This window comes from Pogona vitticeps, chromosome 6 (genome assembly GCF_051106095.1).
Source record: "Pogona vitticeps strain Pit_001003342236 chromosome 6, PviZW2.1, whole genome shotgun sequence".
Lineage (NCBI taxonomy): Eukaryota > Metazoa > Chordata > Lepidosauria > Squamata > Agamidae > Pogona > Pogona vitticeps.
This window is the reverse complement of record NC_135788.1, coordinates 87,316,588-87,332,557: the sequence shown is the minus strand read 5'-3', so window position 1 is coordinate 87,332,557 and position 15,970 is coordinate 87,316,588. Positions and strand designations below refer to the sequence as shown.

The window sequence follows — 15,970 nt, the reverse complement described above, 5'->3', positions numbered from 1 at the left end:
CTTCAACTTTTTGTTGGTCATGAACATGCTCTGCCAGAGGAGCCCACTTAATTCATGAACTGTTCGGTGAAACAATTCAGACTGCTCAAGCAGAATGCCAAAGGGGTATGCAGCTTTCAACCTGTTCAGAAGCCGCTAACCCATAAGGCTAATAAGAACTCCCTTCTTGTTCCCAAATGCGGAAAAACTTAAATAAAATGAATTTGTGAATTTTCAGGACAAACTCCTTCTTTGCCTATTTACATTTGGATATTTATTTTTATGTCTTTTAGCATTCTGCAAGAAAATAACCCAATAGGCACACTTGTTTTACATTAAGCCAATTTAGGGTTAATGGTATTATTATGAGCAAGCTATAAGACTCAAATGTTTTCCCTGGGGTCTGTTTACTGCTGTATGAAATAAAACAGTTCAGAATACAATAGTTTCCTACACCCTAGATGAACACTGTCATATTCTGATGCCAGAATGTCTATTTTTATTGTTGCTATATACAGTATCTTGCTCCCTAAATACTAAAAAAGTTCCAACTTTAATATACCAGACAGGTTCTGATATCCACTTCCATTGTAAAACTAAAATATTGTGTCTGCACACCCTTCTCCTTCATTTTTAGCAAATGTATATACTGTATTAGATTTTCCCCACCAAGTATGCTTCAGATGTGTTGGACTACAGAGGCTCCAGTTTGGGGAAGACTGATTATGTAGTACGCATTGAGCTTATGTAGCTCAAATGACAAACCCATTCTCCAAGTACGGATACTTATATAACCATGAGTTATGAGAAAGTCATTGGCAGACTTGCAGGAGGACCCCTAGGTTTGTAGAAATTCACAAACTCTTTTAAAAGAAAGATTCTAAAAATGAGAGGGACATGGAGGACTGGACTTGCTCAGTGAATAACAAATTATGTCTGTTAGCTTTATTCAGAGCTTGAAAATCCAGTGTCAGATTTTAGTAAAGATTTGCATTGGCACATGATGGAACAATTGCAAAACTAGAATTATTAGGAGGGAATAATCAATATTTTTGCAGATATAATCTGTATTCCCATTCCACCATTAATATTTCCATTAAGCTTTCCTCCATCTCCACCAATTATGTTGGACCCTCAGTCATCAGCAAGTAATTTACTTGCAGCTGATAGTCATTATTTCAACTAGAGAGGGGAGAAGAAGAGTAAACAAAGTTGTCTGCTAATGACTAATTCTCTAGAGAGATGAAAAGGCATAATGGCCCCAATCAGATATAATATCAGCTTTGACTTAAGGAAACTGGACTACGTTTTGATGTGTATCAGGTCAAAGTAAAATAAAAATAAAAAATAAAGAAGACAAAAATGTAGCAACTTAAAAACTAACCGCTATATTTTGAGGTAAGCTTTCATGGATAAGTCCACTGTCTCAGACAGTTTGCTGTGATGTCAGAATTGACACACTACAATCTCACCAGCAAACCAGAATCATAAACCTGAGCTTTTAGGATGCTTTTGTTAACTGTAAGCCATCCATTGTATATTTAAAAGTGGGATATAAATTTCAATGACTTAAGATTTGGCATGAATTGCTGAACGATAGTTCCATACAACTTCCAGAAGCTATGGCACCTCAAGACTGGAATATTAAGTAGGCAGAAAACAGAAGCATGCAAGCAATTCCCGACCAAAGATAATCTGTTTTCCATTTGTAAGTTCAGTCCATGGTTTGGATTTCGAACTAGAGTTAGTGGAAACTATAGTTTGCTGTTATGTGTAAATTGAACCACTGTGATAGATCAGGAGCAGCCTCAAAGGCAGGCTGTCTCCTGAATTTAACACAGCATTTCCTGCTAAGGAAAGTTTGAAATTATGTTTTTTTTTCTTTCTCCTGATTTCCTTTTTTATTTTTAGTTTATGCCTCTGTCAGCCTCTATCTTCTCCCAGAACGCCCTGCAACACTTATCCTCTATGATGATTTGATACAGATCCTTCTTGGTTCTCCAGGTATGTCCCAAAATCTGATTGCTAAAAAATTGAGGCTATGTAGCTGGCACTCAGGAGTCAGTTAAGATGCCATAGAGTGCCAGAATGTTTCCACCACTTATTTTTAAACTGGCTATAATTTCTGGTGCCATTCCTGACTACAGGGGATATGGAAGTTGTTTAAGATTGTAGAACATTTTTTCTGCACATCCTTCCTTGTTGCTCTTGACCACTGCTTACAGTGATGTGCATATTAATTCCAAGGGTTGATCAAGAGTTACAAGGGACAGTGGCAAAAGCTGTCCTTTACAAATGCTGCACATCTATATAGAGATCTGTAGCAGCCTGTTTTGCAGACTGCATTTGGGATAGAGATTGTCAGAATAGAGCATTCTGTTGAACTGGATTAGGACATAGGAGAGGGGAGCCAGTGAGGTCAGTGCCAGAGGTGTTGTTTGCTAGGGCTATAAAAAAAGGAACTGAAGGGTGGACTCTTTGTAAGATGTAATGTGAACAGGAGTCCACAGAACTAAGATGTGGGGCAGTGCTGACAAGTGGGGATGAAAGACCTAGGTTAGTGGATGCCCTTTGTATTCAGCTTTTAGATGTCCCTCATGGGAGAGTGTCAATGGTTTCTAGTCTAGTATGTCAGTGTATGGCCTGGGAGGTGTCGCCATGCACTGGACTATGAGGCAAGTCATCAGCATTTTTCTTGTCTTGCATGGTTTATTTCCATGTTATTTTGTCAGTTCAGCCTCTATCTTGTTCAATATATTTTCAAGCCTATCTGTGTAGATGTAAACACTGAAAACTCTCATTCTTAAGTTCTACATACAGTGTTGAGTTCCTCTCACTTTTATAAACTGAAGTTTTCCCAATATTCTGATGGTTTGGTGTGGGATCTCAATGTGCCCCCCCCCCGCCAGAAAGCCAACCTCTTTTACTGAGAATTCTGTATAGTTGTATACAGGCAAGACAGCAGACCATGGCTATTGAGTGGCCAATGGAATCCAGTCTACATGTACTTATAAATACTTATTGGTATTACTGCATTATATAGCAATGGTCTGAGGCCTACTCATGAAAGCAGAATCTGAGGCTTCAAATGCTGGTAGGAAAAGGATGAGCTGTAGCTTGTTGTTGAGTACCATCTGATTATGGCAGACATTAACCTTTTGATTTTTACAGGAGCTAAGAGCCAGCCGTGGGCACAGTTCCAGCGAAGGTCTGCCCGCCTGCCCCGGAGTTCCACGTACAGCCAGCTGTCGGCCTCTCTGACTGCTGCCAGCAGTGGGCCAGACATGAGGGGTTTCCCATCCTTCATTGGGGCAGAAAGCAATGGCAGTGGTAAGTGGGACCTGGGGTCAAAATTTGGTTGGGAAATGATAAGGATGGAGGAATACGCAGCAATTGCTGGGAAACTAGAGATGGAGCTACATTAAAATTGGGCTACATTAAACATCTACCATGATGGTGGTAGATTGGGGGGATTGGGTCTCTTTTTTTTTAGTAAAACATTATTATAATATTACAGTCATTGTTGTTTGAAGGTGTAGTGCTTTTGGGTTTTCCTTCTCAAGTTCCAAAATTGTCTTGGTGTTTCTGGAGGTGAAAGCAGCACTTTGGCTAACTGTTTTTATTTTTTTCACAGTCAATAGCACATGGATGGAGCTAGTGCCTATCGTTGCAGTCAGCGTTCACCTCTTCACCGGCAATGGGACAGAGGTCCAGCTCTCAGGCCCCGCCCACCTCTCTATTCCACTCCCACCAGACACAGTTGCTGCAGCATCCACTAGTGTGCCAGCTTGGCGCTTTGATCTCAAGAGTGGTGAGTGGGTGAAATTGTTAATGGACCTGGGCTGCTTAATTGTAGTTATAGTCTATAATTGCAGGCATGTAAGACAAGAACAATACTGCTTTATTTAGCAAATGCCCGACACAGGAAGAACATTAACCATTTTCCAGTATCCAAACATCTTCCTCTTTACCCATGGATCCAAGCACTGTGCAGGGCCACAAAACCACCTGGGTGCATATAAGAGTCCATTAGTGAGATAGGAGATGAGCAAGAATCATGCCATGTCTGTAAATGGTTCCCAGGAGGGGATTCTTTCTGATTGTGAAAGTGTTTTGAGTTAGCTGCTGAATTTCTGTTGCTTATGTCACATCATCCTTTCCACCACAAGAATGTGCCCATCATTCATAACAAAATGGTGTGGGAATATATTCATTCCCCCCCCCCCCCGGAGTACCATATTCAGCTATGTGTGCTCTTAACCTTCTTGCTCCAATTTGAGCAATATAAATGAAATGTTCTGTCAAAATGTCCATTTCTGTTCACACTGCTCTTGCTAGGTTTAATAAGAATCTCTTATCCTGTCTCTTCCTGGGAGAAAAGTGCTGAGATGACCTAATGGGCCTCAGTGGGCCTCTTAGGATTAGGACCACTTCTGGAGGACCACTTCTGGAGACCCACATTGTGCACCTAGGTTGCTAGCCCCTTCGTCTTATTTTTCTGTTCTTGTACTACAAAACATGTTGGATCAGGCCATGACCCAGAGCACATTGCTGTGCAGTTACTATCTGCAATATAATGGCATTTTCCTGCCAAATAAATTCTATAGGTGTTTCAAGTTATGGCTAGTGACTGGCTGTTTGTCTTCCTTTGGGGCAGGGGGTTGGTTTAGGTAGTCTTTTAGTTTCTTCTGATTCAGTAGTTTTCTCTTATGTCAGGCTTGTGGATCCGAAATGGGACTGGCCTCATCCGCAAGGAAGGGAACCAGCTTTACTGGACATTTGTCTCTCAACAGCTGGGTTATTGGGCAGCTGCCATGCTGTCCCCAACAACTGGTAAGAGCACTGCTACTGAAGTCTCTGGTATCTCGCTAAGCTTCCTTTGACAACAGCATTAGCAGATCGATGGGTGTATCCTCTTCACATATCTAGGGGAACTGTTTGTATTGAAGTCTTTAATATACATGCTTTTTGGAAAAATGAGTGCTTCTGACTATGCAGAATGCTTTCTTCATAACTACTCCACAGACAGCTTGTGCAATACAGACCTACCCTGAGTAACATGTATTTAAAAATCTGCAAAAAATGAATACATTAGGGATTAAGGAGAAAGGAGGGGGAAAACATATAGGAACAACATGGTAAATTTTTACATTTGCTTGTAAAAAAATAATTTATATTCTGTTGATTTGAACTTTTAAAATTAGGTTGCAGCTTGATTTTTAATTTAGAAATAGTAGAATATTTGTAAAAGTTTGTTAAAAAAAGGTGTTACATTATAAAATTTAGCTTTACAAGACTGCCCTTATAATTGAAATGTGCAAACACAGAATTCAGATTTTTTGTTCTAAGTAAACCTCAGACTGGCTGGCTTGGTATTGGGCGAGGGCTGTCAATCTCAAAACTTATTTGCTGTGCAAGGACTCATACCTAGAACATGGGGAAAATGCAATGGTACCTCTTCAGATTCCCTGAAGAGACTGGTGATGGTGGGCAATGCACAGAATGCCTCTTCTGTCCTGAGACGCTGTAGCCATCATCCCAGTTTCAATCAGGGTGGGGAAAACGAATATTTGGATATAAAAAGTACCTGTGTGGGGCTACCTTTGAAGGATGTTCAGAGACTATAGTTCAAAATGCAACTGTTAGGTAATTAACTGGGACTAGGCACTGATGACATGGCAAGCTTCTGTTGCAGAAGTTGCATGGGCTCTTCATCCATTTTGGCCCTCAGTTCGAAGTGCTGATTTTTAAAAACTACATGTAGACTTTCTGATACCTTAAAATGTCAGTATATGTCATCATGTAGGTATCAGGAGCAGGGAGAACCTTCTTACAGGTGACAGATTTTGTGGCCAATTTCGTGCCAGGACAAGACCTTTTTATCTTGTAACCCTTTTAAAATTTTATGGCCTTTCTCTCCCCGCCCCCTATTTTTACTGCTTCAGTTTATTATTCTGCTTCTTACCTATTTTACACTTATTTTAGCTAAATGTGTTTTTTCCTGTAGTTTATTGTAAACCACCCTGAAAGTTTTATTAAAGGACAGTATCAATGAGTCACTCAATCAGATTCCAAGCTGGGGAGAAAAGGGGATGGAAGGCAGTACACAGAACTGTCCGGTCCTAAGAGCTGTGTTCTTTTCAGGGTTGATGAGTGCAACGGCAGGTATAAGAGACATTGCCACATATCATACCATCTTCCTGCTCACCATCCTGGGTGCCCTGGCATTGCTGGTACTTATTCTGCTCTGCCTACTTATCTACTACTGCAGGTGAGTGCCAGTAGTTTATCTTGCTATCCCTTCCCATTTTCCACTCTAATCCTCTCTCTAAACTAGGGGTGGGGAATATGGAACTTTTCAGCTCCCATAATTTCTATTCATTGTCTCTGAAGACAAGGGCAGTGGAAGCTGCAATTCCACAACATGGAGAGAACGACATGTTGCCCACTCCTGCTGTAAACCCTGTTTCCATTGCATGTTTTTTCCCCTAAAAGTGTTCTGCTTAGCTTATTCCTACAATCTGTGGAAAGTAGTTTTTGGTTCTAGATTTATTCTGTCTGCATTTTGGGATGATTTATGTGGACATTTCTCACTGGAATGGTTAAAGTTTTAGTCTGAGATTTGGAAGACTTGAATTCAAGTCCACCTTCTGTCACAAACTCAGTTTTAGCCTCTGTTCCCCATTAGGAAAACAAGAATAATGGGCATTTCCTTCATTACATTATTTATGGAAATAGAAGAATCACACTTTGCCAGAATGCTGAGTATTTTTCAGTCATTTTGGGTTGGGTCTGGGCATGAGGAAAGGCAGCTGAGCTGAGGATTTCAGGAATAGCCTTTGGAATTTGACAGCTGTTGCAAGCACTTTTACACTAGCTGTTGTGAGATGTCTGGCAGCCTTTGTGGTCAATTAGTCATGGACCAATTCCTTTCCCCTTCCCCTTTCCCAAGGCCTAGGTCCTTCACTCCACACCTTCTGTTCTGCCCCTGGTGGATGGCTCTGTATGACAAACAGATGGTGCCTTTGGGTATGTAAAAATACCTTTCCCACAACCAGCCTAGTCAACTATCTACCCATTTAATGAGCAGTAAAGACAAGAAGAGCAATCCAGGTCAGAAGTGTTGGTTTCCAAGGAGATTCAAGTCCAGTATGTTTTGTTTTAGCAATCCAGTGCTACACATGACTGCCAGATACTGTACTTCAGTGCCCAGCTTGCTTGTGTCCTGGAGTGGGGCTGATTTCCATACTATTGTGATTGATTGATCGATTGATAGATCAATTGTTTCTGAATGTCTCTATTTTCTCTTGTACATCGTTCAAGGCAGGATACATAGCTTTCATCTCCTCCTTTATTGTCAAATAGCCCTGTGAGGTAGGTCAGAGTTAAAGAATGTGAGAGACCCAGGGTCATCCAAGTGAGTTGCAAGGCTGAATGAGGATTTGCACCTGGATCTTCCAAATCCAGTCCAATCCTCCAACCATTGTACAGGCTTGAAATCCTTTAACAGGAGCTAGTGCTGGAGTAAACGTAGGTGTTGTAGCAGCCTTTGACAAGTGATGGTCTCATTCTATTACTTGACAAAAACTGCAGAGGCTGAACAGGCCAAATAATCATCTGACTCTTCATTGTTGCCCCCGACCCCAAGAGACATTATTAGGAACTCTTGCACTCCTACTTCCCACACCTGCCTGAAGGTAGGATCCTTCACTTAGTCACACTGCTCTCCCTTATTGGTCTGTGTGATCTGGATGTAGAGAGACAAATGTAGCTCAGAAAGCAGATGAATCCTAAGTGATTTGTATAAGCAAGTAAAGTCCCATGTTGAAGAACCCTTTCTGGGAACATGAGCAATATTGGCCTGGACCTGGAAATAAAAACTTTGTTTCTGAAAAAGTATGGTTGATGGGTAGAACTAAAATGGCCATTAACTCTGTGTTGCCCCATATTCCTGACACCCTGAAACACCCTTCTCTAACCTGAAGAGTTTCACATGCATTGGACTACATATCCCCTAATCCTTGCTTCCTGATGACACATTGTGAAATATGATGATGAGAAAAATCTCTGGAGTGTTCCTGGTATGAGATGGCTGCCCTGGAGGGACAGAGGCAGATGGAGATCTCTGAAGGTGGAGCAGGTGTATAGAAAGGAGAACTCTGCACAGTTCCCTGTTGTTACTCACAGAGGGCTGGACACAATGAATGAAAATTGTGTGCGCCTTGTGTCTGTGTCCCATATCTGGTTCCAAGCACTCCAATATATTTTCAGCCTTTAGCCATCTCTTTGCCTCTTTCTGTCTTGTATGGAAAATACACCTCTACTGTTTCTTGCATGGCCGTTGACTTTAGTGTTCTCCATTTAGTCCCCTCCCCATCGGGTGGGGAAGATGAATCTTCTTTCCAGGTTCCAGAGACCTCTCCCATTCAAAACAAGCAAACAAGGTCACCAGCTGTTTGCCTCCTATTAAATCATAGCGCAATCACTTTTCCTGTTAACATTATTTTGTCAAATCCCAGACATGGACAAGGTATTGCTTTAAACCTAAACCACTGAGAAATTTCACTTATGGTTACCAGACTGTCCCTCAACATGGGTTTTATATTGTTTCTGGAACTGGCAGTATGCTATTGATCCCTGGGCTGCCAGTTACCCATCATTTAGCATATGGTCATGTGAAAAAGAAAGTACACCCTCTTTGAATTCTGTGGTTTTATGTATTAGGACACAATAAAATTCATCTGGTCCTTAGCAGGTCTGCAAATTAGGTAAATGCAACTTCAGATGAAAAACAACACAAGACATATTACACTGTTTCATGATTTATTTAACAGAAATAAAGCCAAAATGGAGAAGCCAGGTGTGAAAAACTAAGTACACCTTATGATTCAATAACTTGGTGAATCACCTTAAGCAACAATAACTTGAAGTAATCATTTTCTGTATGACTTTATCAGTCCCTCACATCATGATGGAGGAGTTTTGGTCCACTCTTCTTCACAATGTTGCTACAGTTCATTGAGGTTTACAGGCATTTGTTTATGCACAGCTCTCTTAAGGTCCTGCCACAGCATTTCAATCAAATTGAGGTACAGTGATTGGGCCATTGCAACACCTTGATTCTTTTCTTTTTCAACCATTTTGTTGTAGATTTGCTGGTGTCCTTGGGATCATTATCCTGTTGCATGACCCAATTTTGGCCAAGCTCTAGCTGTTAGCCTCACATTTGACTCTAGAATATACAGAGGAGTTCATGGTCGACTGACTGCAGGGTGCCCAGGTCCTGTGGCTACAAAACAAGCTCAAATCATCATCCCTCCACCACCGTGCTTCACGGTTGGTATGAGGTGTTTGTGCTGATATGTTGTGTTTGGTTTTCTCATCTGACCAAACAACATTGTTCCAGAAGTCTTGTGGTTTGTCCAGATGGTACTTTGCAAACCTAAGCTGTGCTGCCATGTTCTTCTTAGAGGGAAGATGAACCTCTTCCCTCTAAGAAGAACATGGCAACCCTTCCAAATAAACCATGCTTGTTCAATCTTTTTCTAATTGTACTGTCATTAACTTTAACATTTAATGTGCTAACCGAGGCCTGTAGTGTCTGAGATGTAATTCTTGGTTTTTTTCTCTGAGCATTGCATGGTCTGACCTTGGGGTGGATTTGCTTGGAAGTCCACTCCTGGGAAGATTGGCAACTGTCTTGAATATTTTCCACTTGTGAATAATCTTTCTTACTGTAGAATGGTGGACTTTGAATAGTTTGGAAATAGCCTTATAACCCTTCCCAGATTGATGGGCAGCAACAATTGCTTCTCCATGATCATTGCTGATGTGTTTCCACCTTGGCATTGTGTTAACACACACCTGAATTCTCCAGACCAGCAAACTGCTAAAACTTTGCTTTTTATAGAGGTGGCCACACTTGCTGATAATCAGTTACTTAAGGGCATTTGGTTAGCAGCACCTGGCTGCTACTTAGCCTCTCAATTCCTATGGAAGCAGGAAGGGTGTATTTACTTTTTTACACATGGCTTCTCCATTTTGGCTTTATTTTTGTAAAATGAACCATGATGCTGTATAATACATCATGTGTTGTTCCCCTGAGGTTGGATGTTCCTAATTTTCAGACCTGCTATGGCCCAGATGATTTTATTATGTCCTGATACATAAAACCACAGACTTCAAAAAGAGTGTATTTTCTTTTTCGCATGACTCCCGTATCTTTTCGTATATAAGATGCCCCCATGTATAAAATGCCCCCCACTTTTCTAAATCAAAATTTCTTTCTTTGCAAGAAAGTGGAGGGGAGAAAGCTCCTGCTTTCTCCCTACATTTTCATTGCAAAAAAGCAGCTTTCTGCCTCCAGGTTTTGCAAGAAAAATGCAGGGGGGAAGCAATTTGCAATGAAAATGTAGGGAGAAAGTAGGAATTGCTTTCCCCTGCATTTTCCTTGCAAAACCTGGAGTCAGAAAGCTGCTTTTTTGCAACGAAAATGTAGGGAGAACGCGGAAATCGCTTTCCCCTTGCATTGTTTTTGCAAAACATGGAGGGGGAAACAGGGATCAAAGCACTTTGATCCCTACCCCCTTACTTCCAAGTATAAAACGACCCTCAATTTTTCCTTCAATTATTTTAGGAAAAAGTGTTGTTTTATACACGGAAAAAAACCCAGTATATATTCTATTGTGTGTAGATCTTGACAATAAATCCATTAAAAAGTCATTTCTTCCCTAATTCATTGAATTTCTCAGCAATATATTTGTAATTGGTTAATGATATGCTTTTTTTACTGTGTTAACTCATTATAGGCTTTTCAGGAATTGCAGGTGATATTTTAAAATTTAATGACTCAGCAAATCAGTCAAGAGGTCAAACAATGAATTAAATGTCTGAAAATAAAAAAATTAGATTGTCTTGACATTTCCCAGTGCTATTTTTATAGTGTATGTCAATGCAATATGATTTAAATATATATGGCTACCATATATTGAGTCAGACAATTTACCTAGGTGGGCATTGCCTACTCTGATTGGCAGCTGTTTATCAAGGCTTTTGGCAGAAAAACTTCAGCTAGAGATTGAACCTAGGTGCTTCTCTGCATGGAGGTTATGTACAATGTCACTAAACTTAATCTCTTCCTCCTATCGTATATACTGTATTTTGGAGGAAAAACTAGTCTTATGTATTTTCTTAACTTTCTTTATTTCTAGGAGGCTATGTCTCAAACCACGTCAGCAACATCGAAAGCTTCAACTCTCTGGAGCACTGGATGCTTCCAAGAAAGACCAGGCCACATCTATGTCCCAGATCAACCTTATCTGTACGAGCCACATGGAGACGGCCTCATCCAATGGGGACACAGATGTCCACACGCCCATCCTCAAGTCAGCCTTCTCTTCATCCCGGGAGTTTGAGAGTTCCCGGGAGGAGTTTTTCAAGCAGATGTCAAACCAGAAAGGGCGTCATACCACAAAGGCCTCTGTAGCAGATACGTTAAGCCAGCGAGGGGGTCCCAAGGATGACTACCCACGAACAGTAGAGGGCTACTCCCTCAAGGCAGCTCGCTCCATGGATGTCCCTGGCACTCTTGAGCCTCCTCTTCTGGAGGACTACAAGCGGAGCTATTCACATCAAAGAGTGGAAGAGAAGAACAGTGAGGCACAACGCAAGCAGGTGCGCAATGATGGCAAGGTGTACCTGCAGGAACCCCCTTCCCCACCGCCTCTCCCTCCTCCCTTCGATCACTACGTGGGTCACAAAGGAGATCCCAAAGCTCCTGAGTTCATGATGTCACAGTCAGTCGATCATCTTGCCCGTCCTACCTCCCTGAGTCAACCTGGGCAGCTGATCTTCTGCGGTTCCATTGACCACATGAAGGATAGCATGTACCGAAATGTCATGCCAACACTCGTCATTCCAGCCCACTATATGCGCCTGGCACCCTCTGAGCAGCCTACGGGAAGCTCTGAGAACCAACCAGATATGGACTCAGGAGGTATGGGTCTCCCTCACCAGTTTGGGCCCCAGGAACAGCAGCAGCGGCAGCAGCAGCAGCTCCTCCAACAGCAGTTTCAGCTCCAGCAACATCAAGTGGAAGATGGTGAGGGAAAAGGTTGGGGTCCTCACACTCAGTCAGTCAGTGGCTCAGTTACAATCCCTGTGTTGTTGAATGAATCCACTATGGCCCAGCTGAATGGGGAGCTGCAAGCATTGACAGAGAAGAAGCTGCTGGAGCTGGGTGTGAAGCCCCACCCACGTGCCTGGTTTGTGTCCCTGGATGGGCGTTCCTCCCAAGTCCGCCATTCTTATATAGACCTCCAAGGCAATGAGCGCAGCCGGAGCAATGATGCCAGCCTGGACTCAGGTGTGGATGTCAATGAAGCCAAGCCACCCAAGCGCCTGAAGGAGGAACGCCTAGCCCCTTCTATGGGTCCCACTTACTCCAAGCTTGTGTTTGCTGATGCCGATACAGAGCAAAGTAGCAGTGAGAGCCGCACTGCCATTTGCTCTCCCGAAGACAACTCCTTGACACCTCTGTTGGATGAGAACACCGACCACCGAGCGGCTACTATTCCCCGGCGTGGGCGCAGCCGTGGCAATAGCTCTCGCAGCAGTAACAGCAATAGTGAACTGCGTCGTGACTCCATGACCAGCCCGGAGGATGACAGCAATGAGCCCTCTGAAGGGACAGATGAACAGGGGGACAAGAAGAGTCCCTGGCAAAAACGTGAGGAGCGTCCCCTCATGGTTTTCAATGTGAAGTAGCTGACAAGAGACCACGGGGGTCTGTCTTCATAGCACAGTAGGGCAGGGGGCATGAAGGGAGAGCAGAGGTCACCAGAACCACGGAGATCAGTATTCTCAACTGAATATGGTGCAGCTTCCTCTCCATTGATTCAAGTGCTTGGCAGAACAGAAACCCTGGACGCCCGCTAGCTGAGATTAAATAGACAGAGCAAGACACAAGAGTGCAACCAGGCTGTGCTCCCTCCTTTTTCCAACATGCCCTGAAATCACTCCAGACACTTGCCTTTCCCCAGGCATGTTGTAAGATATGCCACGTCAGTTGCCTAGGAAAGTTTGGCCTCTGTCCTTTCCCACCGACCACTGTGAGCCAGGCAGTGTGGGGTATACAGGAATGGTGGAGGCTGTGATGGCAGGAAAGGAATTTCCACCGCTCTGTGATTGTGTCTCAGTCCACAGGAGGAGGACATGCCTTGTCCTGCCTGGTTTCAGTCTTGTTCCTAGAATTCCTTGCATCCCACCCAGCTTGGCACAGCCGGAACTAGTGCTGGGCCCTTGCCCGGACATGTTGGGAGTTGTGGTGAAACAGAAGGCGACACTGGGACTCTTCATCCCCTTTGCCCTTGTGGGCTTTGAACAGATGCTTAAAAAAATCAGTCCTGTGGATTTTCCAAGCCAGGGGCTCTGGTTTGGGAGGGAGAGGCAAGTACCCCAGGGCTCTAGGCTGATGCCCGTCTTTGCCTGTCGTGCCTCAGTGCCCCCAGCAGCCTAGGTTATAGTATAGAGCCCAGCCAAGGAAGGGGGAGGGAGGGTTGGGGAGTGGGGGTACAGGTGTGGCTAGTTGTACATAAGTGTGTGCATGCGTGTATGTCGGGGTGGGTGGGAGTCTGAGCCATGGTGTGTATGTATGGGTAGGTGTGTCAGTTGTGTCTGACCTCGCTGCCAAATGAACTCCCCAGTGGAGTCTTCTCTGTGCCCCTCCCTTTTTTTCCTTGTGCCTGCGATATTCCTTCGTCTCCTCCAAGTGCCTTCCAGCCCCAACATCTACCCCTCCTTCTCCACCCATCCAGGCAGCTGTGAATGAAACCTTGGATTGCCTGTAAAGGGGTGCAGATGTACCATCTGCTCAAAGCTGCTCAGATCTTCCTTCCTCTCTAATCCCTTGTCTCTCCAGTACTGTATGCTAGGAGGCCAGGAGGGGGGCTGGAGGGTGAAAGGAGTGGTATTGAAGGAAAAGTCGGCCAGCGTTGTATCCTCTCCTTGTAAGCCCAGCTGCCAACTGGTTAGACCACCAACAGATATATATCGAGCACCCCACACACATAAACACACCCCAGAGCATGACAGTGGTGACGTCTGGTGCCCCAGGTGGAGAGCAGTGGGACCAAATGTGGGGATCTGAAGGTGTCTTAACATGACTGAGGGATGGGGAAGCAAAGGTATCCTACTCAGAGCTTGACGACATGACATTTATAGACTTACAGCTCTAAGAGCTATAGTCCAGGAGCTTATAGCCCAGAAAAGTAACATTTTCAGGTTCTGATCCTACTTTATACATTGGAGAAGGGGAATCTGTCACATGCCTCTTGAGCCCTGGAAAACAAGGCCCTTGTGGAGGTTACACAGCTCACTGGAGATATATTCAGCTATATTTGCCGGCTGAACAAATATGGCATTTGTCGGCAGAACAGGAAGGGACTAACTGGGGAGAGGCATTGTAATTTGCAAACATTAAAGTCAATTGAAGGGCCTTTTTACATTTCTCTGGCTCCCCTTCCCCCCCTTTTTTTGGCAAAGGACTTTTGTAATACTAGAGGGCAGCAGAGAGTTAGTTGAGAAATAGCTTGAGTGGATAAGGAATGTCATCTATATCACTTGAAAATTCGTAAATAAAACCTTACATTACATTAAGCTTTACATGACAGATGGGGAACATTTTCTTTAGTGAGCAGCACTTCTAGGAGAGGGAAAGATCATTCTTGGTCTGAGTTGATTGCTTACAGAGAACATTAACTTCCTTTTCCAACTGTTCCATCCATCTTGAACTTTCTGCCCCCTTTCCCTCTGTCCATTTCTGTTTTTCCACACATTTTACCACTCCTACTCTCTGGGCATTTCCCAGCTGCATTACATTAAGCCAAGGCCTGTTGGTTATCCAGTCACTGTAGCAGGGGCTATAAACTGGCATTTTTGAAGGGCAACTCCCTCCCAGGGCTTGTATGCTCAGACTTCGAAGCCAGACACCCAGGGCTCCTACACATTTGGGAATGGGAGGGTAATGGGAGACAAACTGTTGTCATTCCATGCTGAGTGAGGGGAGGGGCACTTCACATATGTTCAGAAGCAATGTGTTGTTCACCTGTTTCATGGCTGAGCCTTAGCAATTAAAATAGCCTCTGGGGCTGAGCCCTAGCTCAAACTAAGCCCTTCTCCTACTTCAGCCAGATTTTTCAGTTTATTTGTTGCCCTGGACTAAGTTTTATTTAATTCTCTCTCCTGGATAATTTCTACTTTCACCTTGTTTTGCATCATGTTCTTGAATCTTTTTTTATGTTTTTGCAGCATTTCTTCACTGTCTCTTCCCTTGCCACTCAGTGGCATTACATATAGCCATTACCTGTGGAAATTCCTGTTACTTGATGTAACTGATGATAAGATCAGAACACTATAGGAAGAGACCAGCTACCATCAAGTGGCACGCAAATGAAATTTCCTGTATGGAAGTCTGTATCAAAAACTGCAAAAATCCTGTGTGTGGTTTGTTTGTAATCTGTGTGTCTCTTTCTTGGCCTGTTCATCTAATCACTTCTGTGTGAAAAAGAATTATCTCCTGTAAATCAGCTCTAAGTGTTTTCCAACTATATAGGGAATTACCTGGGATGACTGATCATTCTCTTGAGCAAGCTGTCAATTACCCATCTAATGTTGGACAAATGAAGCATTTCACACTTGTGTGTGACCAGTTAGATCAGGAGGAGGAAGCAGTACTGTTTCCAACTAGATCATAGGATGTTTTATAGTGTATAATAAGAGTTCATTCAGCCACAACAAGCTTTTTTTAAAAGAAAGGTTTAGCCCCTGGGCTGGTTAAAGAGCTATTTCAAGTTGGCACACATAGTTTTAAAGGGAACAGTGACATTGTTTTTTCCATGCCCTAGCCCATGTTTAGGCAGTGATTAGCGTGCATTTGATCTCTGATCTGTACCAGCAAATCTGTATTCTAGATTGTTTTTAAGCTACCATTGCC

The 15,970-nt window shown here is 43.2% G+C and overlaps 1 protein-coding gene across 2 annotated transcripts in view; it reads left to right on the top strand.

Annotated features, from left to right (window-relative positions):
* The window catches only part of FAM171A2 (family with sequence similarity 171 member A2), a 45,629-nt gene that overhangs the window by 24,340 nt on the left and 5,319 nt on the right, over positions 1–15,970 (top strand). Inside the window, exons 3-8 of one of the 2 annotated variants that reach the window (XM_020798007.3) lie at positions 1,891–1,983; positions 3,151–3,309; positions 3,614–3,790; positions 4,696–4,812; positions 6,124–6,250; positions 11,190–12,706. In XM_020798007.3, the coding sequence (XP_020653666.3) occupies positions 1,891–1,983; positions 3,151–3,309; positions 3,614–3,790; positions 4,696–4,812; positions 6,124–6,250; positions 11,190–12,706 (2,190 nt within the window). Of the gene's footprint in view, positions 1–1,890; positions 1,984–3,150; positions 3,310–3,613; positions 3,791–4,695; positions 4,813–6,123; positions 6,251–11,189; positions 15,493–15,970 lie in introns of those variants that run through there. The other variant, XM_020798006.3, reaches the window with a different exon arrangement.